General features: G+C 48.1%; 2 protein-coding genes across 5 annotated transcripts in view; one reads left to right on the top strand and one right to left on the bottom strand.

Moving 5' to 3' along the window:
* FBXL20 (F-box and leucine rich repeat protein 20) overlaps window positions 1-7,229 on the top strand; it is a 98,447-nt gene extending 91,218 nt beyond the window's left edge. For 3 of the 4 annotated variants that reach the window (XM_012186029.3, XM_004012838.5, XM_042255920.2), the window contains one exon: window positions 451-7,229. In XM_012186029.3, the coding sequence (XP_012041419.1) occupies window positions 451-558 (108 nt within the window). In that variant the 3' untranslated portion in view covers window positions 559-7,229. The remainder of the gene's footprint in view (window positions 1-450) is intronic. The other variant, XM_060395581.1, reaches the window with a different exon arrangement.
* Window positions 7,230-8,394: 1,165 nt separating this feature from the next.
* Window positions 8,395-19,197, bottom strand: LOC101103335 (transcription factor CP2-like protein 1). The gene is given in 16 exon segments (XM_060395582.1): window positions 8,395-8,897; window positions 9,481-9,532; window positions 9,676-9,821; window positions 10,285-10,367; window positions 11,021-11,111; window positions 11,490-11,583; window positions 11,851-11,905; window positions 12,116-12,213; window positions 12,677-12,787; window positions 13,040-13,192; window positions 15,457-15,563; window positions 15,672-15,777; window positions 16,500-16,573; window positions 16,705-16,856; window positions 17,780-17,862; window positions 19,090-19,197. Coding segments are annotated over 15 exon segments (1,443 nt in total). The 5' UTR covers window positions 19,090-19,197; the 3' UTR covers window positions 8,395-8,859.
* Window positions 19,198-27,400: the final 8,203 nt, after the last annotated feature.

Genomic DNA, 27,400 nt, shown 5'->3' with positions numbered 1-27,400 from the left:
CACAATGCCTTGAACATAGTAGGAGTTTAGAAACCATTTATGTAGTAAATGTTAGAAGCATGTTAGTTAAAAGAGGATAATGGGTTTTTAAAGATATCAGAGGAAACATTGTCAATGATGGCTTAGAAAAAGTTAATTTTTAAGTTTATATAATTTCTTCCAGCTATGGGAATCCGACCAGGAATCCCTTTGGGACAGGTTAAGAGATTAGCATGACTTTTCCCCCCAGTTTTATTATTATAGAAGCAGCGACCAAAAGGTATATGAGCTGATATGGTCTTTGAGAATAACCTGCGATGGTATGAAGTAGAACCTGGGTCTCGACCTGCTGTCTGTGCTCAGCCTCTGTTCTGCCTTCATGTCCACTCAGTCCCTCTGGTTTTTCTGAAAAGCAACCTTGCTGTTTCTGTTGAAGGCCTCCCTCTTAGTAACGTTTCTGTCTTGTTGCAGACCCATTTACCCAATATTAAAGTCCACGCCTACTTCGCACCTGTCACTCCACCCCCGTCAGTAGGGGGCAGCAGACAGCGCTTCTGCAGATGCTGCATCATCCTATGACAGTGGAGGTGGCCAGCCTTGGTGAACTGAGCATTTAATGACACTTCTAGAGTTACCGTGGATCTCCATTGGAAGCAACCCCAGTGTTCTGGGCAAAGGTTACAAAGAGAGGGCGGCGTCCAGATCCCCAGAGCCACACATAAATATGCATACCCACTCTCACCCTGACCCAGTCTGTCTCTGTGACCAGGGGACTGAGTTCGTGCTGGCTTTATCATGTGGATTGGTAGAACTTAACCATTCCTGTTGGATGTGCCCAGAAGAAAATCATAACCAAGGTAGATGGAAGGGGGCATTCCAGCAAACCCAGTGTTACTGCTACTGTGGTTTCTTTATTTTGTTAAGGGGTTTCTTTGGCAATTTTGGAACAGCAACTGCAGCCCTCCAGGGTCAAGGAAAGCATAGAAAAACAATACATGTTGTATCAGGGACCAGAGGGAAAATTTCTTTGCATCCTATAAATGGTAGCCATCCATTGTGAGATGACTAAAGAGCTAATGTGCTTCCTTGTTCCCATGCCAACATGCTGAGCATGCTCACAAAGAAGGCTTGTCCATTCCTCCTCCTGTGTTGTAGTATTTGGCCCAGAGGTTTGCTAAATGGTTGCATTGAAATCACTGTGGTCCAGATGTGATGACTTATTCACTCAAATCGTCAGCCTCTGTAGCACACTGTGCACCTGTCTTTCATTCTCCGCTGCTCCCTCCTGCACTCTTGCTCAGTCTGTCATCTGTTCATAGTCTGCTCACTCACACTCAGTTGTTACTCTCTTGCTGCTGTTGTGTTTACAGTTTGCATTTTGGATGATTAGTTGGGGTTACCAAGCATTTTTAAAAGAGACATTATCAATAAATATTTTTTTAATTCTAAATTTTACCATTAGGGGACCCTGCCTGAATCTTTGCCAGTCAAGAAAAATTATGAGAAGAAGTTGAGCTAAGACTATTTTGATGAAAACAAACTTTGCCTTTTGGTTTTTGTTGTATCTTGTGATAAATGATAATATGCATGATACACCCAGTATTCCCCCCTGCACATTTTTCCTTCCATCTAACTTAATGAGGAGAGAGAAATGCATTATTAGGAAAGAGTGGAATGGCAAATCCCAAAGCTGAAACCGAAAGCCACTGCCACCAAAGTTCAAATATTGTGTATTGACCAAAATCTAGGTGTGATCAGTGGCATCTCTTGATTTGTGCCTGTGAGATTTGTCCTACTTTAGCAGGAATGCTGCTCGAGGAGTTGTGCGATTGAGCTGGGCTGTTTCTCTTTTTTTCCTCCCATCTCAGCTTATCAGGGATGCGAGAATGACCCTATAACAGCTGGTCAACTGTACATCAGTGTTTGGTATCATATCTAATGTTGGAGCCTCAAAGGACTAGAACCTTTTCAGAACCCATCAGCCATCTCTCTCTTGAGCTCCAGGCTTTCCATGAATGAAATATCAGAGAAGCCAGGTAAAGGCATTGGGGTGGCAGAAAGAGAACATTGAGAGGAAGTAGGGGGTTCAGTGTCTTGGGCAGCCTGGTCACCAGAACTTAGAGCAGAGTATTCAGTGCCCATGACTCAGAGTCAAGAAGAAGGTCCCCTCATCAAAAAAAAAAAAAAAAATCATAGAGGATGAGGGAAGTAAAATGAGTTTCTGAAGTATAAGAAGTAGATTTCTAAACATCAAGGTTAGAGACCTTGTGTGATTTTTTTAATAGGGTGACTTTTGGTTTTTTAGGACATTAATGTGCAGCCCACCACAATCTTAGGTCATCTTCTACATGATCCAAGCTGCTAAAAGGCTTGTTTTAATGCTGCAGGTGTTAGTAATACAAGCATATGTAAGAATAAAATGTGATTTACTTTTCCATAAGCAATTAGTTGAAAAGGTCCTAGGAATCTACTATCCACCATTAGTTAGCATGTTAAATTTATTTTAAATCTTATTTTATTATTACACCCTTTTAAAAGCTTAAGTTATGTGTATTTTTCATTTCCTTTCCCTTATCCTCTTTTCAGGTTACCGCATAAGGAATATATTTTTTTAAAGTGAAACCCACTCTCCTGGCTATATCCCACATATATACATATACACATTTCCACACACACTTCTAGATGTGGTTGAAAATATTCAGATCCCCAGGTAACTCACTCAGACAAAACTAATATATATATGTATGTGTGTATATGTATTTAGGGGGCAACAGCTCTAACGTACAAAGTTTAAAAAAAAAAAAATAGTGCCTGAATAAAACCTTGATTTATTAGTGAGTGTGGATTTTAATTTCCCAACAGTTGAAGTTCTTGAGGTACTTCTTTATTTAAGAAAGGAACAAACCTATTCACTAGTACATGAATGTCTTGAAAATGCTGTTTCTCTTCTCAAAGAGTGCACCCATGTGCAAGTCTCTCTGGGCTTGTGCGGGTGAGAACAGTGAGAGAATAAAGGCCCTGGAGTGTGCAGCACTGGTGTGTATATGGTCAGGCAGGAGCCTTGGTCTTTTCTCAAGAAAACTTGGGACCCATAAAGCTTGGAAGGACATGTATCTTTATGTCAATCTGAAACCTGTGTCAGTTGATACAGGACTTTGAGAACCCATGGTTAGTTTTGGTCAGGTGGAAAGGGGCCTGTCATTTGAACGTAATATTTCCTGACTCAACATTAGGAAAAACTTAGGTCCCTTTGTCTGATTCCGGAGTGTGCCTTCAATTAAAAAAAAAAAAAACAACAACAAAAAAAACCAGAGTGAAAAGTGAGAAGAGATTTGGGCAAAGAAAGAAGGTATCCTCAAAGTTATTACACATCCAGCTCATCTCTTTTCTAAGCATCCTTTTCCCCTTATGTTTTCTAGCATCATCAGTATCTTTTATATCTTCATTGACCCTACCTATGAAGGTGATTTCCAGCTTTTTTTTTTTTTTTTTCATAGACTTCTCCCATTTCCTTTCTATACCCATCCTTACCTTCTATTTAACGCTTCACTCCCAGTGATACTGCAAATTTATTTCCATGTCTTCAATCCGGCTTCCTATCTGAATTCTTGTCCTGATCTGGGCAACCTTGAATTCAGTAACCGTAAGGCAGCTCAGGCCATTTTTCACTGAGTGATCTTTGATGTTTGCTTACTGAATTTGAAATCAAACTGTCAGATATAAGGAATAAGGGAATCTGGCTTCTTCCCTTTTTTCCAATATTTGGAATATGAAAGCACGTTGTGCTTTTATGTAAAAAATATTTCTCATCTTATTCTGCTCTTTAGTGGATGTAAAAGTATTTCTTAAGTGGTTTTTATAAATTTCCACATCCATTAAGTTGATTTAGTAGACATGTAAGTCAGAAATTTTTCATATTCCTTATATCATCTTTTAGAGGGAAATCTGGTGAATATTTTTATGATGCTTTATTTCAGGCTTTCCAAACTGTTTAAATGGTTCAATATAGCTACAGTGCTGTAGCAGTCAAGTTCTTTTATTTCTTCTAATTGCCTTGTAAAATGCATTGTTACTGGTTTGATAACCCACAAATGCCATGGGAGGCTAAACAAAGTATGAGTTGGAACCTTAGTTTGAAATTGTTAGGAAGTGTAAGAGTATCCCGGGAAAGAAGAGTTGGTTTCCTGCCTGCCTATGGGCAGCGTATCCTTGGTGACTATGTTATTTAGAGCAAGGAACACTTGGTCATGGTGGACCCTTGTCCATTTAATGTTTATTGGGCTGAAAGTCAGATTGCTCATGACAGCTGCCACGAGAGAGGAAGGGTTTAAAGGAAATCGGTCTGTTCTGCTTTTCCCCCCTCCCTGTGTGCATGATTTAAGGTTAATTTTCTATCCCTGTTGTGCATCCTGGCTGACAGACTTCCTTCAGTGGTATGCTTTGAGCTTCTGGAACATTTTATTTAAAAATTGCCTTCTCTATCTGCCCACCAGTTCTAGGATCTTTAACCACCTCAAACCTAGGCCATGTGAATTAGTCAAGTCTTGTTTGAGAAGACAGACAGGGTGTTTCATTGGAGGTCGTGAGGCAGAACCCTCCCCCTTACAATGATCTTGGACCAAAGAACCCTAAAGTGGTAGGAGGGTGAGGGGAGTTAAAAAGTCTCAGCCTCTCACCTTTATTTCTATCATAAATGTTAAGTAGAAGATTGGAAGATACAGAAAGCTGTATACAACCATTTCAGTAGGGTATAATTAATCCAAGTAATTTGGCTTGTATTTGCTGTGTCCAGATGTCCAAACATAACATGTTGACATCTCCAGCAAGAGAGCATGCTGCTCTAACTTGCCCTCTCACTTGAAACTTTCTACCATTTGAGGCAAGTGAGTTTTCTGCATGAAGGGCTTCTGCAGCCCACCCACCCCCCTGCCCCATATCCCAGGGCAAGTCTACCTGTTTTGCCCATTTTTATCCTTAAGAACATCAGTTCCGCATCTCTGGAGCCTTTAATCCTTAGGAAAGTCAGTAAGAACTTCTCAGCTGAGTCTGAGTGAATCTTTGGAGCCCAAGAGAGTTATAGTTAATTTTCAGCAGGAAAAAAAAATTGTTGGACAAGTTTACATGGGTGTTAAGAAAAAATGCCATAATGCAATTCTTCCATCTCTGCCTCCTGTTTTTGTTGAGTAACCTTGGTAGAGGTTAGTTCCCAGGTGTTGAGACTCAGTGCTTCCTCAGGCAGGTTGGTTCACTGCCCTTTTAGGAAAAAGAACCATGAACAACCAAAACTATCAGTTGACCCTTTTTGTTTTCTGTATTTTTCAGTGTCTTGTTTTGAAGAATCAGGGTGGGGAAATGGTAGTTGCAATTCAAAGTAAAGGAGAAAATTGGTTCTGGAACTGGGGTACTTTTGCTTCAGGTACGAGCATCTGTTCTGAATATGTACAAACAACTGCCTCGCATGTGAGCAGATTTACTTTCCATCTAATGAACTCCATGCCCTTCTTCCTGGCAAGGAGGGCTTCTACTTTGCACACAGCAGACCAGTGTCACCCAGAGGGGGATCGGCACCACTGAACACCACCAGTGCTTCCCAGCAACTTCTGGGCGTGGTTTCTACCAGAGCAAGAGCACGTAGGAAGTAAATGAGAATCCCCATCTCAGGGAGAGATGAGGGAAGAGAGCTGTCCAGACACATGTATTCTCAACTGCCGTACCCCCAAGAACCCAGGAAAACCTTTGAAGTAATTTTTTTTTTTTTTCTAATTAAAGTGAAGGAAGAAAGCTTTGCCCCACTAAGTTTTGGCTTGCAGTGTCTTATACTGCTTGTTATTAATTCAGATCTGTCCCACACTGCTGCTCACATACATGTATGTGTTTGTTACCTTAGCCTAACCCTTCTCATCCCCTGATGTCATTATTCTTTGTTTTCTTTTTTTTTATGGCACTAGTGAATGAGAACCTAAAGTCTTAGAAAATCCGAACGTGAAAAAGGAGTCTCTAACTGGCATGGTTTGATTAATTCCTTTACCTTTCCCTGCCTAAAGACTTGAATGATTTTCTTTCCTAGTGCTATATAATAGACCTATAATAAGTGAAACCTTTGCTGCTACTTTTCTGGGTTTACATCAGTTTTTTAATTTTTTTTCCTCCCCTTCCCTTAAGAATAATTTCTTATCTGTGTTTCTCTGATGACTGTTAATTTCTAATAAGTACAGGAAGAGGTGAGCCTGAGATTTCTTCTCTCACTTCCCTCCTTACTCTGCCCCTGAAAAATACACTAACCGCTAACATATACAAGATCTGTGAGATGGGGCTCATCGTAAGATACTTGGGGATTTTTTTTTCCCTCACCATGCTGCAGCTCTCAGAGCTGGCCCCTGAGGATCTGTGACTACCCAGTCTGAAAAGTTGCTCTGGGGAGAGAAAGGCCTTAATTTTGCCTTTCTCCCTTCCTGTTTTATGATCACCCTTCAGATGCCTCCCATTCTGGCTGCCTCTTTTTTCCTCCTCCCAGGAATTTTTTTCCAGGTAACCTGCCTCGGTCATTTCCCAACTCCTCTCCTCACCTTTGCCCACCTTCCAGTGACCCTGAGAGCACAGCCCTGAGAAGCAGGCCTGTGCAGAGCTCAGAGAACTGTGAGGACTCCCCCTGCCTGTCAGACTCTGCCTGGGGACAGAGATGGATGGGTAAATGGTGCTGTGGGAGAAATTTTACCTTCAGATCAGGCTGTTTGACCCTTGCACTGCCCCGCCTCCACCCCCACTCCCTGAGGAAGGGGTAAAATGCAGAGAATGGCTGACTGGCAGGGTCTGATCCCCAGCATCGCTGTCTGGCCTAAGCCCTGTCCAGCCATTCGGCCTGCCCTGGAGTGAGAGCGTCGGTGTGTGGGAGCTGCTCTTGCTTGTTTCTCCACCAGGCCTGCCCCAACACTTAGCCAGTCCCTGGGGCCAACACAGTTCCTCTGTGGTGACTTAGCAGCTTCCATTAGCTGTCCAAGCAACTGTGTTTCCACCCAGTACTTTTGGCGCTTGAGATTGGGGGGTGGGGGGGAGGGAGGGTTATTTAAAATAAATAAAATCCAAGGTGGCAGTAGAGGATTCCTTTTGCTTTAAAAATCTTTGGACTAAAAAAAAAAAAAAAAAAGTTTTTTATATATAAATATATAAAGTAAATTGTTATGTAACTATTATTGTTTCCTGTATGTTCTAATTTCTGTTTTATGATGTAATTAAAGGAAATAAGCTGTGAAGACTTTTCATTTTGCTGCAGAAATAGCCTGACTTGTAGCTAAGATTCTTAACGTCCTTGAACCCTTGGTGTGTAAAGGCCCCCGAGGCTCAATCTTTTTGGCATCTTTATTTTTTTTTTTTTACTATCCTTTAATTAGTACTCTTCATTAATTTTTTTTAAGTATTTAGTATCTTTTCAATAGCCTTATTAATATACCACTCCACTTGTCTCTAAGAAGAATGGAAGACATAAATCAGAGTTTCTAAACAACATTTGTCTTAATTAATTTGATAGTTCAATCTGAGTCCCTTATCTGTGCAGAGCACTGCCCTTAGACTAAAAAGGAGTGAGGGAGTAGTGTAATGGTTAATCAAATAAATTCCATGTTGACCCCTCTATCTCAGTTCTTGGCCAGTTAACCCCTCTATCTCAGTTCTTTGTTGGTAAAGTAGGGACAACAGTACTTGTAGAGTTGTGAAGATTAAAAGCAATAATAGTGGCATACAGTAAACATGTTACCTGCTTTGATTTCTTCATTTCAGTATCTAGTCTGCTTGGAGGCTCCTAGCTTGAAAGATAAACAAAGGCTAAAGGCAGTGGTGCCCCTATCCTTCTGTGGAGAGAGGGACGAGAAGTAGAGCCGGATCAGCAGCCTCGATTTAGATCTCAGGGTGTCTGCCCTGCCCTGAAACACCCCTGGGGAGCCCTGTGGAATCATGAGCCTCACTTGAAATCACTCATGCTGCATGAGGTAAAGGCCTAGTCTGGATTGGTCATCTGGGGCCGACGGGGTCCCACACTCCCTTCCAGGGGCACAAGCAGATGCCTGCCTGCTTCCTTGTCCTTATTGAGGCAGCCTTGGCCTTTGTGGGAGGCAAGTTCTAGGTCTTTGAACTTCAATATGCAGATTCTCCCTTCCTGTCCTTTAATCCTGTTAATCAGTTCAGTCAGTGTTTAAAGTCTTCCTCCTGCCTACCCTCCCTAGCCAGAGGTCAGCAGGTTTAGGACTCACCAGAGATGATCAGTAAATGACAAATGGGGTAAATGATTAATAAAGGCATTTGGGTCTGTCTTCCACACCATGCACACATGGGTTTTTCTTTACAGTGTGTTTAAAATTTTCCATCAGAAAGTTTTAAGGGAAGGGGATTGGGGGAGGGGGGAAGGAATGGAATAAAACATGGTTTAATATCACTTACTAAAAAGTACCTAATTTAATATAAAGTTGGTTTTCTACATGGAAAAAAATACACAGAAAATTAAGTTTCAGGTAGATGATAAACCTAAAAATGAAACACAAAATTAAGATTTTAATTCAACTACATTACAAAATAAAGCTCTGTAACCTCACTGTTCAAGAATAGCTGTAGTTGAGCAGCTTGGGGCAAGAGTTCCTTATCCATGTTGCCAGGGTGTTGGCCTCACAGGCTTAGCCAGCTTAGCTCAGCTTGTCTCGAGTTCCAGCGACTTGCTGCTGAGCAGAAAGAAACATGAGCCTGGGGCCTGCTTGTAGAACACATGATGGTTTAGCTCTTCACCTGAACCCTGGTGAAGCATCTGAGGATTTTAACAAGGCTTCTGGTGAACATAGGACCCCAAAGAACCAGGCTGGCACCAGTCTCCTCCTCTTGAGCAGGGCACCTCTGGGCCTAGGTCAGAACCAGGTAGTAGCCATCTGGATTCTGCACTGAAAGCAGTTAAAGAAGAAGGGGCTCTAGTGAGATGAGAGATCCCCAACCTATTGTGCTGCTCCCAAACATCAAAGCAGCCTGTGGTACACCTGCCACATCAAGTGTTCTTCCAGGGCCCCTGAGTCCAGCTCTTCAGGACCTCCCTGGGTACAGGAGCACAGAGGAGGGAGAGAGGGCAGACAGTGAATAACCAGAACCACCAGCCTGCTGATCAGAAGTGCTCTGCTCCAGGTGATGTCCAGCAAGCACCTGCTCTTGTGACCCGTATGACTGTTGATGGGGTTGAGACTGTGGTGGGGAAAGCATGGGCTTTCCCTCCTAATAACTCCCTGAAACTCCGGCATTTTCCCCTCATGAGAATATTGTTACTTTTTACTGAGCAATGAGTAGCTTTTCTGAGCTATATGACTCCTTTTGACACAAAGCTGGCATGGAGCAGATGTTCACCACTTAGCCGGGGCACAGTACCCACGACACACCTTCAAGGAAACTTTCAATCTCATTTAAGAGACAATATAAGACAATCTTAACCTTTCTAGGGCCTGCCAGGCATGCAACCTCTCCCTCTGAAACCCCTACCTTTCTTCACCACAGCCACAAAGTATGATTCATCCTTAAGATTCTGAACCACCTGCAAGGGAGAAGGGGTCACTAAGAATTCTGTTCTTAGAGCCAAACAGGATAAGCTAGGGCAGAGACAGCGAGACTGGGCCCGAGGTTGGAAGAGTATTCTAGGCTTTGTGGGACCGTGCAGGGAACCACTGCCTACTTTACCTGGTCACTGAGGAGAATGAGGATGCCCCCGGGGCCCTGATGGAAAAGACGATGGATCTGATTGGCTGGGAGGGCCAGGAGTTCAGCCAGTTTCCCCAGGAGCTCTACAGCACTGAGTTCATCCAGAGAGAGCTCCTGATAAAAGCCTGGGGGTGTGGGCAGCACAGGGGCAGGAGTCAGTGGAGGGTGCCACTGCCCAGAGGGCAAAGTAACAGCTCATTGGGAGGCACCCAGATGGGGAGGAGTAAAGGAAAAAAGCTGGTAAATTCACTTCCATTTTCACTTCCCATTTCTTAACCTCTGGCAAAGCCTCAAATTGAGAGGAACCTCCAGTTTAAAGACTCGATGGGACTGAATGACTAAGCCCGAATACAATAACAAGATTATAGGGTTCTAATCCCTTGTGCTAATAGAATGACAAATTTGGATGGAATTTGTGGAATGAGAGTGTAGAGCATGGAGGAATAAACACAGGGAGACATACTGGAAGGAGAAGACTAGTCAACTCATGGAAGATGAGAATGCCAAGGGCATGCTGGGTCCCAGACCAGAAGAGGTTTCATGCAGCTACACCTGGCTTTCTTTTTTCTCAAGAGGCCAGAACCTCACCTGAGTCAGGGTTCTTAGGAGCCTCGTCGTCTTGCCTAGAGGTCTCCTGAGCGACATACAAGGTCAGCCGGTGTCGGATCGGCCTGGGCCAAGAGAAAAGTCTACATTCATACCTGAACTAACAGGTCCCAGTTTTAGCCCCTTTGGGAGAACCCACCTCCTCCCAGGTGTCTAGGGAGAGAGGTCACCAAGATTTAGTGAACACTGGACCCTGTGGAGAGAGGAGAGAAAAATCCACCTTTACCCCCAGAAACTGAGTGATGTACACGGGATGGGTACAGAAGTCACAGCAACCTAACAAGCCCAACTCTGCTAGCCTTGCTCTGACCTCAGGCAGCAGGTTGCCCTCAGTTTTCTTACTGTCCTCCTGAGTTTCTTACTTTGTAAAAAGACTTGGGGTTAAGTAGTTTTTCAGGTGCCTTCCATTTAAACATTCTATGAAATGACTGCAGCTGAGTTGGTAAGTGTAGCTACACTGGAAGGGCTTCCCAGGCAGCCCTAGTGGTAAAGAACTTGCCTGCTGTTGCAGGAGACAAGTTCGATCCCTGGGTTGGGGAAGATGCCCTGGAGAAGGGGCGTGGCAACCAAGTCCAATATTCTTGCCTGGAGAATCCCATGGACAGAGGAGCCTGGCAGGCTACAGGTCATAGGGTTGCAAAGAGTCAGAGGTGACTGAAGTGACTTAGCACGCGCACACTATAATGAAAAGGGAACCCTGGTCGGCAATGCCCAGCACCTGGCTTTGAGAGTATTGAAAAGGCGGATCCCGTCAGCAGCTCCACAGATCTGAATAAGGTCCTGGCGAGTAAGCTTCAGCAGATCAGTGCCTACAAAGTCAGACAGGGCTAGATTAGGGGAAGAGAGGCCAGGCATCAAGGATGGCAAGGGATACAACCCACTGTAATCCTAGTATATCCAGGCATGGGAGTCAGATTTGGATTCAAATTCCACCTCTGTCACCGACTAGCTATGTGCCCTTGGGCAAGTTATTTAACCTCTCTGAGCCCTGTTCTCAAGGGTAATGTATAAATTGTATGAGCTAATGCACAAGAAGAGAGTCTAGCAAGCATTGTGCTTTTTCAACAATTAGTTCTAAATAAAAGTTGAAGGACACAGAGCAAGCTAGGACAGACAGGCTTCCTGCCTGAGTGCCCTCAGTCCCCTGCATGTCTGGTCACTACCTGTGGACCAGATCCCAGCCTCACCAGTGAAACTGGCCAGCAACTGGCAGTAGCTGGAGAACCGGTGCCGATGCAACCACTGCTGTGTCTCTAGGATGGAGGCTCCGGGATTCAGACCCTGAGGCATAAAGAGTGGTCCAAGTAACACCATGGACCCAGGGGCTGACAACAAGGTGGAGGGGAAACATCCCTGCCCTTGGGGGTCCCAAGTCTGAGAAGGGAGGCTCATCCTGCGGGAGGGACATGCCCAATGCCATCAGGCAACCATTTTGCGATCTGTGGCCATGCCACATCTGTCCACCAGGGGGCAGGGCCACCCTATTATGGAAAAAGAGGGAGCTGCTGAGAAGGCTTTGGAAGAGTCGGGGGTGGGGGGAAGACTCACAGGAGCTAGGCTGCCCCCCAAGGTGTCCAAGGCAAATGATGGTGAGGAGCAGAGCCTATGGGGGAGCAGAGAGTCTGGCTCGGGAGAGCAGGATGGCCAGTCTCCTGCCCACGGTTCCCTAGGCCTGTCCTGGTGTCACCCACATGTTCCCCAGAAGCTCTCTCAGTGGCACCCCTGGGCCTGCCCCTCGCTGGCCTCCTGAGTTGAGGGCTTCTCTCTTCACTCTCACCCCAGGGGCTGATAGGAGGTGTTTATCCTGCCTCACCTCTCCGGGGACAGGAGCTTGCAGGAGTGGGGAGAGGTCAGAGCAAAAGGGCTCGGAGGCGGGTGGGCCCCTGAAATGGGCTCTGGCCACGGTGAACACTGCGGGGCAAACAAACAGCAAGGTTAGCCTGGACATTCAGGCATGCGGTGGTGACTGTTGGCAGGCCTCGAGCCAAACTTGGTCCCCGCCCCAGGAGCCCCTCACAGGTAGATCAAATTTCCACACAATGAAGAGAGTTAAACTAGCCTCAGGTCTGGCTGGGGGAGTCGGGGAAGGCTTCCTCGAGGAGCTAGAGCAGCAAGGGAGATGCTCCAGGACAAGGGAGCAAAAGGCGGGTGGTCGCAGCAGCAGGGCACAGGAGAGGCAGCCTGTGAGAGTCCGCTCCGGGGAACCGTCAACTGCAGGCACTACAGTCTGTCCTCGCAGGAAACGGGGACTCACTGGTGTGTATGTGGGGGTGCTGATGGTCCTGCAGCGGCCGCAATACCTGAAGCCTCAGTCTCCCCACATGTACACTGAGGATGTTTTCTCCCCCCGGCCCCCACTGACCAGCACACATACCTCCATGAAGACGGTGCTCTCACAGGCTGTCTGATACTTGTTTCTCTCATGCACGGGCTCTTTCTCAATCTTCTCCCAGTCAGTTTTCAGTTTCTGGTCAGCTCCTTTGGGCTGCAGGAGGGTGACAAGGAAACGTCATAGTTCCCCTCCTTACCTGCCCACTTCTCATTGACAGGAAGGGCTCTGAGAAAGAGACCAAGCCCCATCCGTCTGTGTACAGAGAAGAAAACAGTCCCAGGTTCAGGGCCTGCAGGCTGAGTGAGGGTCCACCACAAAGCCAAGTCAGATCCACACAGCCAGCAAGGCAGGGTGACAGCTCTGAGAGGGCGGGAGGGAGGGGAAAGGGCCCCGTGCTGCCCGTACCTTAAACACCTTGACGAGGCAGCCAGCTGAATGCAGGTGCTCCAGCGGAAGCTCCTTGTCACTGGGCTTGAAAGTGTCGATCTGGAGGCGGAAGGGGACGCCTTTCTCCCCACCTTTTTTCCGAGGAGTGAACTCAGTGCTGATGCAGTGAACCTGAGATGGGAAAGAAGGGTGACTATCCAGGTCCTGCCCACATTCAAGGGATCTCACCTGAAACCTGTTACCTGTCAGCCACAGCAACGTTCCATCCCCAACCAGTGTCTATTCTTAAGGCATAACTTATTAGGTTCTTTACCTGGTTCAAAATCCTTCAGTGGCTCCTTAAGACTATGAGAGGAGAAGCAAAGTCCCTGACTGTGGCATTCAAGCACCTTAAAGAGTCAAGCCTTTCTGCCTGGCTGCTCTTTCTCCCATCAATGAACCCACTGACCCACGCATCTAGCCTACTTATCACCCCAATACACCTGCATAGCTATCTCTAGAGTCCTCTACTGGGAAAGCTCTCTTTGCTCATACTTGAGCCCATACATTTCATTCCAGGGTAGGTACCAGTTCAAAATTTATCTAAATTGAGTGTCCTGTATTTTATTTGCTAAACCTAGCAGTCTACTCTAGGAAGACTTCCTGACCTGCACAACCACTACAGTGGTTGTGATTGCCATCCCGCAATCTTGTGAAGAACAGTTAAAGAATCTAACTTTACAGGTAGGGAAGCTGAGGCTCGTAGAGATTACATTATCCGGGCAAGGTCCATGCCAAGAAGTAGTGGAACTGAAATTGTGCCATATCCACCTGGCTCCTCGTCCAGGTGCTTAGAGTACAGAGGACATTCAAAAAAGGGACTTATATGTGAATTTTGACAATACTTTTTATTATAAAAGGAAATCTATTCAACATAGAAGATGCAGGGGGGCTTCCCTGGTAGCTCAGCTGGTAAAGAATCTGCCTGCAATGCAGGAGACCCTAGTTCAATCCCTGGGTCGGGAAGATCCCCTGGAGGAGGACATGGCAACCCACTCCAGTATTCTTGCCTGGCAGGCTACACAGTCCATCAGGTCGCAGAGTCAAGACTGAGCAACTAAGTACAATATAGCACTGAAAAAGTGCAAAGGATACGGGCATCTCCATCACCCCACCTCTCAGAGAGAGTACTGTTAACATTCAAGTATTGTTTCTATATTTTCTCTGCGCAAGAAAAAAACACAACTTTTATATACACACACACTTTTATTTTTGCAAAATAGAAATCAAACATTAAACACAAGTCTGCATTCTGCCTTTACGTATGTGAAAGCAGTTTCTCTTGTCATAAAATATTTCCGAAACATCATTTTAATGGCTACACAATTTCCATTATAAACTACTAAACACCTATTTCAAAGTCCACCCTTATCTGATGGACATTTTGATTAATATCTTTTAATATAAAAAATGGCAGGGGCATGAATAGCGGCTAAAGGTATGTTTGTGTACTTATTCAACACTGCATTTCTTGAGGTAGAACTACTGGGGAAATGAGTATGAACATTAAATTTAATAAAATTTGCCCACGTACCTACAAAACAGATGCATCAATTTGCATTCTCGGGACATGAGGTTGTCTGCTTCTCTAAAGCTTACCAAGAATAGTTTTAAGAGTCTTTGCCAGTGTGTATATGTGTGTGTGTGTGTGTATATATATATATATATATATATATAGTTGTTTAATCGCCAAGTCATGTCTCTCTGTGACACATGGACTGTAGCCCGCCATTGCTTTGTCCATGGGATTTCCCAGGCTAGAATACTGGAGTAGATTGCCATTTTCTTCTCCAGGGGATCTTCCTGACCCAGGGATTGAAGGCATCTCTCCTGCATTGGTAGGTGGGTTCTTTACCACTGAACCACCAAGGAAGCCGTGTGTGTGTGTGCATATATACATGTAGTTTTAATTAGCATTATTAACATTGTGTGAGTTTGAACTGTCTACATTTATTATCAATTTGTATCTTTCTTTATAAATTGCTTATATCCTTTGCCCATTTTTCTATTGAGCTTTCATCTACTTTTTCTTTTTAATATAGGAGAACTTTTATGTATTTAAAATATAACATTATATACGTTATATGTGGCAACTGTTTTTCCCGTTTGATATCTCTTTTTAATTTTGCCTATACTTTGAAGACCATTACTTTCTATGAAGCTAAATTCTGTCCTGTTTTGTCATTTCTTCCATCACCTTAATGTTTAACAAGTCCTTCCCTATGGTGACATTCAATCAACATTTGTCCACCTTTGTTCCTCGTGGTGCTTTCTGGAAGTGATTCATTCTTATTACCTCCTCTGACCTCCACCCAAGCTCACTTTTCTTTTCCATATAGGCTGCTGCCACCCCCATCCGACTTCCAGCCTCCTTCCTGTCCCAGCCTCAGACTCACCTGCAGGAAGAGAGAGGTCCTCTTGGTTGGGTCCCAATAAAACTCCACAGTGTTCAGTTGTGAGGGCAGCACTTGAGGTTCCAGCACCCCCATGGACAGTGGGACATCTGCAGGCACAGATTGGCAGGCAGGGAGCAGGGCTCAGCCACCTCCCGTCCACAGGGGCCCCTAAGCCAGACAGCAGCCCTGAAGGGCCCTGGACCCTCCCCAGGCACCTATGTCCAGGATGCGGTCCCCAGGCCGGATCCACCTCCACCCGTCCAGCTGCTGCTGCTCGCTGTACTACAGGCGCCGGTCGTGGAAAACCACCCGCACCACGCTCTGTGGGCACAGGAGGGCGCCGGGGCATTTGGGAGCCAGCTCCCACCTCTGGGACAGGCCAACCTTGCCAGCCTCCCCCTTACCTTCCCTCCCACCTGCAGGGGGCAAAAGGACTTAGAATAACTAGATCTGCGTCCAGAGGCCACCTGCCACTCCACAAGCAGTGAAACTGAGGAAGTAACCTAGAGCTTCCGTTTCCTCATCTGTAAAATGGAGGCGTTAATCCCTTTGCACTCAGCCACTCTTTCTTCGCAGCACTTAGCAGTTTGCGATTTGTAAATCAACTTGTAATCGTATCTAAATTGTTCAATGACCTGTTTGTCTCAGTAGAACGCAAGTCCCCTGAGGAAGGAAGCCACATCTGTCTCTTTACCTCTGAATCTCTAGTGCATAGAACAGTTTCTGGCAAAGAATGGGAGCTAAATAAAAACTTTTTTTTTTCCCTGAGAGATGGAATCATGTGTGTGAATAATGCTATGTAAATATATTTCTAAATCCTGGTTCTGCTACTTACTGGCTCTGTGTCCTTGAGAAAATACTTCACCTCACTGTGCCTGTTTCCTCAACAATTCCCGCCACCACTGAGCTGTTGTGAAGGTCAAATGAAAAGGTGGACGCGAGAGGGTTCTACTTGAGAATGACATCACTGTTATGACACTGGCTTCCTGCCGGAGGGAGAGTCACAGCAGGCCTTTGCCAGTTCTGGGAGTGGAGGCACTTGCCTTCAGCAGCCGGGGCTCCTGGGTGGCATCGACCAGTTTGGGGTTGCAAAGCATCCGTACCTCATAGGACTGGCCTAGGAGAAATTGAGGGGAAGTGGGCACCCCTCTCAGGGGCAGAGCGGCTGCCTGCCACCCCCAGCCCACCCCGGGTCCAGCCTCCCACTAGCACCCCGCTAGCCCCTCTCCATGCCCAGGCCCAGCGCACCCTGGTTCAGGTAGGTGAGGGTCTCCTCCTGCTGCTTCACGACCGGCGAGGTGGCCGCGCAGAGCATGTACTGTAACGCGGGGCAGGGCTGCTCCACTCGGAGGATGTTGGCCAGCTCTTCCTGCTTCAGGTAGGGTAAGGGCAAGGCCTCCCTGCCAGGGAGAGGAAGGCACAGCTGGCTTCTGCCCTGTCCACCCCCTCCTCCAAGAGGCTTTGACTCTTCCTGCCAGATTCTCCTTCCAGGGAGCCTACAGTTTGCTGAAGCAGGTACCCCTGCAGCAGCCAGGGCCTAAGGGGTCCCCATTCAGCTCCTCTGGCCTCCAGCAGACCTCCCAAAGGTGCAAATCCCCAACACGACAATATTTGCAAACATCTGCCATCAATTACTTATTTGCAACCGCAAGGCTTGCCTGACTGCCAGTGACCGCCCAACATGTGTCCTGAGCGGGTGGGTGGTTAGGGTGTTTCGAGATGTCCTGGGACCCACTAAATTCCAGGTACATTTGACCATTTCCCAGTGGGTTCGCAAAGAGTTGGATATGACTGAGCGTGCACGCACTGACCAACCACCCCCCAAGAGCAGGAAGCCCATCATCTCCAGCGTGAAACAGGTGGCCCTACCGTGCCCATCACAACTCAGACAGGGCCTTCCTGAGGGCTGGAGGGACATCATCTCCAGCGTGAAACAGGTGGCCCTACCGTGCCCATCGCAACTCAGACAGGGCCTTCCTGAGGGCTGGAGGGACATCATCTCCAGCTTGAAACAGGTGGCCCTACCATGCCCATCACAACTCAGACAGGGCCTTCCTGAGGGCTGGAGGGACATCATCTCCAGCGTGAAACAGATGGCCCTACCGTGCCCATCACAACTCAGACAGGGCCTTCCTGAGGGCTGGAGGGACATCATCTCCAGCGTGAAACAGATGGCCCTACCGTGCCCATCACAACTCAGACAGGGCCTTCCTGAGGGCTGGAGGGACATAATCTCCAGCGTGAAACAGATGGCCCTACCGTGCCTATCACAACTCGGATCAGGGCCTTCCTGAGGACTGGAGGGAGGGGTTCTGGCCCTTACCTGAGCAAGCTGCTTGGTGGCCCAGGGTACAGCTCCCCAGGGCTCGGCCACAGGTGCTCCGGCTGGTTGTGCCAAAATAGCATCTTGGAGAGTGAGCAGGACCAGCTGTGTCGCAGAGAGCTCAGCACAGGGTAGGGCTGAACCCCTTGAGCCATCCACCTGGGGCCCCAGGCTTTATACACAGGCAGGGACACACAGAAGGGTGGGGCAAGGCTTCGACCCCTTATTGGCTGAGCAACCAGGGCTCCAGGAAACTCAGGACCTGTTACGTAGCCCAAGCTGGGAGGGAATCGGGAAATGATGTCCCTAGGGCTCCCCACCAATCATTAACTCAAAGGGGAGACAGTTTTGCAGCAAAACCAGTCACAGGGATGGATATCCACTAACCCCACCTTCACCGTTCCCCAAGAGGCCCAGGAACCATGAGGGGCACCCTGGGGCTAAGAGATTAGCTCCAGATACATAAGCCAAATTGATTCCTGGAGACCCACTGCCTGGACCCCTCACAGGACGCTACAGGGGACAAGACAAACAGACACACTGCATCACGTGGACCTACAAAGGGCCTTTGCTCCCCCTGGCCTCCCCCCAGCCTCCCCCCATATAGGGGCAGTGATGGCCCAACACCTGTCCTGTCACTGGGGGCTGCCTAGCTAGGGGACTGGAGTTTACAGAATATAGTTCAGCTTGCTGTGGAAACAGCTCAGGGGGTGCTGATGGGAGGGAGAGCACACCTGTGAGGAGGGGGTGGGCCTGGGAGTGCCCCCTCCCCAGGGAGGTAGAAGGAGAGGAGGTCCAGCTGGGCTGGTCGAGCTGCCTCTCCTCTGCCCTGGGGCTGGGGGCAGACTGTGTTTACGGACGGCCCCCTTCCTCAGGCTCAGCCCCTGTTGTCACTGTGCACAGTCAGCCCTGGCCTGCTGCCCCCACCTCCCACTACTGTGTTTGGTGTAAACAGATAAGGGCGTTTCAGAGAGCAGGGACAGGGCTCCAAAGATGTGGCCTGACCTCATGCGACCCTAACTATCCAGGCTTTGTGATTCTGGCAGCCCCTCCTCAGAGGAAGGGAGAAGGAAAACCAAAGAGTATGCCACCCTCCCCGCCCCCACCCCACCCCACCCCACCCCACCCCCCAACCCCCCACACGAGCTGGGTTCCTCCAGGTATCTGGCCCCGGATCCTGTACCTACATTCTTCTCCTATGAAGCCAGACCGAAGGAGAAAAGGGGATGGGAACATTCCTGCCAATGGGGGCCAAAGAAACTTTGAGTCCCCAAGATCCCTGTTGAGACCCCTAAGACTTCAAGACTCACCCACTGCCCAAAGTTGGATTCAAAGCCAGAAGATCCCCACCATGGGACCCTCCAAGGTTGGACAGAGCAAGATACCAAGAAGGCCAGAGGCAGGGACTCGGCAGGGTCAGGAAGGGTCAGGAGGCAGGGCGTGGCCCTGGTCTGGGTGGAGCAGGATGAGGGAGTGGCAGTGGGGAAGGAAAGAGTAGGCGGTGGGAGGTGGTTGTTACAGAGGATGGAAGTAGAAAAGGCGGAGACTGGTGTGGGCCCTCAGAGGAGACCACCAGGAGCTGGTTTGGGGAGGGGGACGGCACCACAGGCATGCAGTATCTTAATTCCCCCTCGAGTGACTGAACCCGTGTGTGCTGTAATGGAAGCCTTAGCTGGACTGCCAGAGAAGTCCCAAAGCATGATATATTTTTTTAAGGTGGATTTTTTTTCACATCCAAACAGCTCTGTCATTGTCTAGGCATGGCATAACTCGATCCTAGTAATACCCTTGGAGTTATTCCTTACCCTAAGCCAAGGAAGTAACTAATTTTTTTTCTGTAAAAATTGCTAAGGAATAATTCACTGTCTTTCTCCGATAATCAAAATTTTTTTTGTTTTGTCTTTTATCCCAGGCAATGTTCTTACCTGAAGAGTTAGAGTGTAAAGCCTACTGCTCTGTCAGAGGAAGAGGGGCTGAGAAGAGTGTCCCTCATCCATTCACTGAACCTACCTTTTAGTAGTAAGTGAAAGTTGCTCAGTCGTGCCTGACTCTTTGAGACCCCAGGGACGGTAGACTGCTTGGCTCCTCTGTCCATGGAATTCTCCAGGCCAGAATACTGGAGTGGATAGCTGTTCCCTTCTCCAGGCAGGGACTCTTCCTGACCCAGGAACCGAAGTGGGGTCTCCTGCATTGCAGGTGGACTCTTTACCAGCTGAGCTACAATTATAAGCCAGTAGTAGCAGGGTGATTTCCTTTCCCAACAAACTGTTTCTGAGGCTTCCAGGTGCGCAACTCCACAAGGCATCATACTGAGCAGCAGCCCCCTAGAGTTTGAAGATGCACAGACCTATCTTTGAGTCCCCAGTCTTGTATTCCTGAGAGTTCTCACCATCAGGAAGTCTCACGTTGGAAAGGTATTCGGTTCATGTTTCAAAGTTACCGCCTCCTTTTTTTTTTAATAATATATTTTAAAATTATTTATTTATTTTTGGCTGCACTTTGTTGCTGGGTGTGGGCTTTCTCTAGTTGTGGAGACTGGGGACTACTCTTCGTTGCAATGCGCAAGCTTGTGCCGCTGGGGCTTAGTTGCCCTGAGGCATGACTCATGTCCCCTGCATTGGCACAAGGATTCTGAACCCTCTACCACCAAGGAAGTCCACTTCCTCCTTCTTAAAACCCTTCTGCCACACAGCCAGTTGGCATTTATGTTCTCCATGTGTCTCAGCCCTTCACCAAATTCCTTCACATCTGACATGCAGTTTTTCCTTTGTTCACTTTGCTTAATGTTTATTTCCCCATCAGAGTGGAAGTCCCTTGAAAGTAGAGACTAAGAGGTGGGTTAGTGTTTAGGTTTAAGACTGTTTCTCAAGACAGACCCTGAGTGCAAGCACAGCTGTGTGGCTTTGGGCAAGAAACTAAACCCTTCTGAGGTTCATGCTGCAACTATAAAAAGGGGATGATGAGAACCTCTACCCCACAGGGCTGGGTAATAATGAATGAGATAATAATTGAGCCCTCAGTAAATATAGGTGTTTTTTTATTTATTTGTTGTGGCCGCACTGCACAGTGTGTGGGATCAGGATCTCAAGCCCCTGACCAGGGACAGAACCCACATCGCCTAGAGTGGAAATGGGGAGTCTTAACCAATGGACTCCCAATATAGATGTCCTTTTCTCTGTATATTTCCAGTGCCTAGTCCATTATACAGGTTAATTTATTTAACACTTGAAAGCGTAGGTTTATTTATATAACACAGAAATGTAGAGGGTCTGCTTATTTAACAAACAGCTCTTTAGTGCTCAGTGTGACTTCAGAGCGCTTTTCCATCTACCTTCTAAGATAAATGCTATTTTTTTTCTATTATTCTATTATCACTGCCTCCCTCCCCCCAGTTATACAGATGGGGAAACTGAGGCTCCAAGAGATTAAGTAGCTACCTCAAGGTCACACAGCTAAGATAAGACACAGCCAGGGTTTGAACCCAGGCTGCCTGAACTACAATCCTTTCTCCTAATGACTGTACTGTATGACACACTCTGCCTGACAAATGTGTATGGAATTCTGAAACGAGCCTCCAAGCAACATTTCAACTTGAGGAGCTGGAGAGTAAAGTCTACTCCCCCTCCTGAAAAGAAAGGGGCTGATGTGGGGATCTGAATGATTCATGCATTCATTTATTCAACAGCTCTCAAAGAAGTATTGGAACCTGGATTCTGATGAGAAGAAGGACTTCTGACTTTTCTGAGCTTCAGCCTCTCCAGCTGCAAAATGGGGACAAAATACTTTCTGTTCCACTCCTGGCCCATGAGCTCTGAAGATGGGCAAATATGAATGATAGTGGCTGGGCTGCTGCGGTTGGTTTTGTAGAATGGGGGTGGGGGGGCTAATGATGGCAGAGAGACAGGATACAGGATTTTGATTTCCTCAGGTGTGGCTATGACTTGAGAATTCCCTTGGGATGAGTAGCAGTGAAGGCTGCAAGGAAACAGCTTTTCTGGGGTATTCGGTCTTCCAGGTCCCACTGCATGTTACAACCACCTCTTGAGGTAAGAAGGTCCCAATTACAGTCTGTGTAATTTGCCCAAGGTTATTAGCTAGTGGCCAATACTTTGGCCACCTGATGCGAAGAACTGACTCATTGGAAAAGAACCTGATGCTGGGAAAGATTTGAAGGCAGGAGGAGAAGGGGACGACAGAGGATGAAATGGCATCACTGACTCGATGGACGTGAGCTTGAGCAAGCTCTGGGAATTGACGATGGACAGGGAAGCCTGGCACACGTGCTGTGGTCCATGGAGTCGCAAAGAATCGGACATGACTGAGCAACTGAACTAAACTGATTAGCTAGTGAGAGTGGGCTGGACCCTGAGTCACCTCACTGCCATGCACCCAGGCCAAAACAGGACTCGTTCCTGGCCATCCCGTTAGAAGGCTCCTAGCCCACTACTCTGGCTCTGCTTCCATGTTGCTACCCCTGGGAGCCAGAGGGATCTTCCTACGACACAAGAATGACCATACCATCATCACTCTTGGTGACATTCTCAAGCTGGGCTATGAAAACCCCTGGGTAACCATGCCCATCTTCCAAGCATCAGTGGTACACAGCGGTTAATGCTTAAAATCATTAAAAAAATTTTTTTTGGCTGTGCTAGGTCTTCATCATGGCACTTGAGCTTTCTCTAGTTGGGATATATGGGCTTAGTTGCCTCATGGCATGTGGGGTCTTAGCTCCGTGACCAGGGATTGAATCCGAGTTCCCTGCATTGGAAGGTGGATTCTTAACCACTGGAGCATCAGGGAAAGTCCCTAAAATCATTTTTTAGTGGGAAAACTAATATGGATATTCTTGGAGTCAAAAGGAAGGCTTGCACAAACACTTAATTTAGAGCCATGTCTTTAAATTCCTTTCCAGTTCTGAGTGAACCACTTTGCCCACCTGCTCTCTCCTCACGCCCCATGATGCTTGTTCACCTGGGTTCCCATGAGTGAGTCTGAGGAGCCTATTTGTGCAGGAAAACCCATCTTCCTGGCCCAGCACCCACAGCCATTGGTCCACTTTCCTCTGCGTTTCCCTCTCACTCCCCCTCTCCCTTGCTTACAGTCCTGCAGCTTCCAGAACAGTCTGTTCTATTTCACAGCTGGGCTTTGCCCAGGCTGTTCCCTCTGCCTTCCAGCCCTCTTGATGGCCTCTATCAGCTCAGCTCAAGGCACATCTCTGTCCCCACTGCTCCCTACCCCCAAGTCTGTTCAGAGGGACCCCCTGTATTGTTGGCACTCTCTGAGTCAGGATTTACAAGAGGGCTTCAAACGCAGTAAACAGGCACCCCCGGAGCCCAGAGCCTCTCTAGGCACTTAGTAGGACCCCATGGTTTAGATGTCACAAATGCAGACTGTTAAAGGCCCCACCTACACCTGCTAAATCGCTTCAGTCATGTCTGACTCTTGGCGACCCTATGGACTGTAGCCTGCCAGGCTCCGCTATCCATGGGATTATCCCAGCAACAGTACTTGAGTGGGTTGCCATTTCCTGCTCCAGGGGATCTTCCCGACGCAGAGATCGAATCTGCCTCACTTGTGTCTCCAGCATTGGCAAGCAGGTCCTTTCACCACTGGCGCCCCCTGGAAAGCCCACTAAACACTCCTACCCGAAAGATATCCAGTGCTGTTTTCTGTGTAGCCTGCAGGGGGCGGTGTGGGTCCAGCCTGGCCCAGGGAACTCCAGCTGCTGTTTCAACGGTCTAGACACCCAGCCAGAAAATCTCTGCCCTGGAGGAGTTAATGAGCTGAACACTAAGGGAGGAGTTTCAGGCGGGCCCCATCCTGCCTGCCTCAACCTCTCTTTAACATCATCACCCTCATGCTTCTCTCACTTAATAAAGCCAGTCACCCTCTCCTCTAACACCCGGATCCTGTTCCTTCCACACTTCATCCTCCCTCTTTCCCACCAGCTCTCAGTAGCAGTCTGCACCCCAGTGTGTGCCCAGGGCCCCTCTGCAGCAAAAGATCCTCCCTTAAGAGTTTGGGGGCCCTCGGTGCTCATATCTCCAAAATTCTAACCCCTAACAGCTCCACCCCATCCACTGGGCTCCACCTCTTTGCTCACCCAAAAGTGATGACATTGCTGTTGCCTTGGTAACAGATGCTTTGTGGGTGGGTATGGGGAGACTTCAGGACATCAGAGGCATGGGAGAGGGTGATGGGCAAACTGGCATAGGGCCTGGGAGGGGCAGCCAGGGGTTATGACCTCCCCACCACAGGCTGCCATCAGCCTTATGTCCCCAGCCTCAAGGAGAACAGAGACCGAATAGAAGGGGCATCTTCTTGGAAAGAGAGGCATTCTTATTGGAGGAGAGGGAAACATCCCCCTCCTGTGAAAACAGGTCTCTGGGACAGTTCAGCCTGATGGGGTGCGGGAGGGGCTTCACATGCTGGAGCCCATGTTGTGCCCCTCCAAGGAGCCTAAGGCGCAGAGGGAGGGGGCAGCTCACTCAGGGCGTGTTAGGGACAGTGCCACAGGCAGTGGAAGGGTGGCTCTATGCCAGTGTCCCGAGCTCCAAGGGGTGGAGAGGCCCTCCTCCAGGCCCTGGGGACCTTGCTGTCCCAGAAGCCACAGCCAGGAAGTGTGTCAGGCACTTGCGTAAGAGCCTTCTATATTTCCATAAAATCATAATTACCGATGCCTGCCACGAGCCTTAGCTCATTAGAGCGGCATCTGCCTCTGGGGCCCATGGGGTGGGCTGGCAGGGGGATGTGAGGGAGATGGGACAAGGCCAGGCCTCTCACTGTGTTCTCTGCATTCCCAGCCCCACTGACCCTGGGCACTTTTCCTCATCCCCAGCTGGAGATGAGAACCCAGGCTTGGCCTCAACCATGACAAACTCCCCAACTTGGGAACCCTGATTCTAAAGCTGGAGGGAAAGGCCAGCCACTCGTGTGCTGAGCTTGGGCTGTCCTTGACAACCCATGAGGGCAGAGGCCAAAGCAGGGAGGGGCTTGAACTGAAGGTGTTTACAGGAGAAAATTGGTCAGTCCTTATGGAATAGTGGTCAAAGAATCTCAACCCCCCAGTGGAGGGCCCTGGCGTCTTTCAGGCTGGTGATTCTTAATCTTGGGGGATCTTAGATTCTCTGAGGAGCAGAGGAAAGCTCTGGACTCTCCTCCAGAAAATGCTTATCCTCCAGAAGTTGATATAACTTCGAGGGGTTCATGAACTCCCTGAAACTCAACTACAAACCCAAGGTTAATAAGAATCCTTAAAATTTTTTAAAAATACAGTAGTAACTATCATGTACTTTCTGGGTCCAATCATTTACTTATATTAATTTATATAATGCTCAAAAGAACACTAAGAGACCGACAATTATCCTCCGCATTTAATCCAACTCCCCGTTTCAAAATAATCTAGTCCAATTTATCCAATCTAAAGAGAAAGAAACTAAGGACCCTCCAGAGATGATGGACAGCTCTCTGCCCAAGATCACAGAGTAGGAAAAAAGGGCAGACCGTGGTGAGGACCAGGTTCTCTTAGTGTGCTGAACCTTGGCCATATGCAGATTTGAAGTCATCTGTCTATCCCATCATCCCCAGGCTCCTGAGAGCCCAGCAGCTGTGTTCATTCACTCAGCTCTCCTAGCAAGAGGCCTCCTGGTAGTTCTGTTATGACTTCCGGTCTGAGAGCCCTTTTGAGAGAGTGACTGCCACTCATCCTCCTGGAATGCCTTGCCCCTTGCTCCACCCGCCCCTCATTTCTGCCCTCCAAATCTAAGATGGACAGTGTGCCCCCAAGAGAAGCTAGCCCCGTTGCTCCCGCCCCAGCTCTGAGCCACTGCAGTGGGAATTGTCAGCACTGAGACAATGACTCAGACTTAGTTCATGAAAGATCATCGCTCTGAAACACGAAGGCTGTCAGCCAGAGAGGACATCCAGAGGTTATGGGATCCAGCCCCCTGCCTCCTCCATATTTGCTCTACCTTAGGCTTCTATTGCTGAGACCAGATGAGCCCCAGAGCCCACCGACTTCCCTGCCTTTCCTTGGTCCCCCATACCACTGATTCCCCTGAGAATTCTTTCCCATGTCTAGTCAGGGTCTCCTTCTGGGTTAGTTCTTCCATGACATAACAGGCTCCAAACAGCTGAGGAAAGTGAGGAAAGGAAGCTGTTTCTTCTCTCTGCCTCAGAAAAAGACCTAGGAAGAGACAAGTCCCCCGGAAAAAAGGAGAGAAAGAAGAAAATGAAAACTTTCTGTGTCTGTCTTTCCTAGGCTAAGTGGTATATTGCACTATCTCATTCATCCTCTGAACAATTAGCTGGGCAGAGTCTCCATTTTGCTGATGAAGAAATCAAAGCTTTAAAAGTTACCTACCCAAGGTCGAGTGAATTAGTGACTACCCAGTTATTGGACTCAAAGGAAGCCAGAGCCTCAGTTCTTTGGGGGGAAATAGAGGTACCTTCTCGGTGGCTCTAATGGTAAAGAATCTGCCTGCAGTGCAGGAGACCCGGGTTCAATCCCTGGGTTGGGAAGATCCCCTGAAGAAGGAAATGGCAACCCACTCCAGTATTCTTGCCTGAAGAATTCCATGGACAGATTAGCCTTATGGGCTATAGTCCACGGGGTCACAAAGAGTTGATCACAACTGAGCAACTAACACACACAGAGGTACATACATCCCTCAGGAGGTCTCCAAACACAGAAGAAGCTTGTTTGTTCCAGCTCAAGAGTGCTAGAGATAGAGGCCTGATGATACCATCTAAAGGTGCTCCAAGCATTCTTAAGTCTGGGTTGCCTAGGGAGAGGTTGTTGGGCTGATCTGTGCTGGGCTGGCGGGAAGAGGGTGGCCCTCAGAGGCGAACAGGAGAGGCTGATCACGAATGGGCTTTTGGGGAAACTGGACTGAGGGCTGAGGTCAGGTTCTGTGGAAACTCCTTTTAGGAAAGCGAGCACTCAGAGAGTCTGCCATGTGTGGATCTGGAGGGGGAGGAGACTAAGCCCCCACAGCCACAGACCCGCCTGTCTGCCCTTGTCCTACTTCTGCCACTGGCAAATAAATCTCTTTCCCTAGATGCTGTAACCTGAGCAGTGCTCCAACTCCAACGTGAGCTCATCTTCAAGAGGCGGGAGAGCACGTGAATGGCTGTGTGCACGGGGGGGTGGGGAGGAGGGACACAGGGTTCAGATCCTCCTCCAGGGCTGGCATAAAGGCAGGACCCTTCTGAGTGCTACAGAGATGAGGAGGAAGGAGACTTAGACCCAGAAGTCTCTCCACCCACACCCAGAGAAGGATTCCCTCAGTCTCCAACCTCCCTCCATTTTCTTGGACAGGCCCAGAGATGAAGGGCCAGAAGGGCCAGGAGGGGAGAGCAGAGAAGTTGAGGAAATGGCAGGTGAGCGACATGTATTAGCAGAGGTAGCTTCAGATCAAGTGGACAGAAGACTCTTTGGAGGGTCCACCTCTCCCTACCCCCATCTAACTTCACTTGTGGTAGGATCTTTAGGAGGGGGAATGTCTTGGAGAGGTTTGGGGACCTCAAGTGTGGGGACTGAGGCCTCCTCTCTGCTGAAGTCCAGACAACAGGATTGGAAAGCCATGTCGTTGGCCTGCTTTCCAGGACAGGGCTGGCCTT

This window comes from Ovis aries, chromosome 11 (assembly GCF_016772045.2).
Source record: "Ovis aries strain OAR_USU_Benz2616 breed Rambouillet chromosome 11, ARS-UI_Ramb_v3.0, whole genome shotgun sequence".
Classification (NCBI taxonomy): Eukaryota; Metazoa; Chordata; class Mammalia; order Artiodactyla; family Bovidae; genus Ovis; species Ovis aries.
The sequence above is the reverse complement of the archived record's forward strand: the minus strand, read 5'-3'. Positions and strand labels throughout refer to the sequence as shown.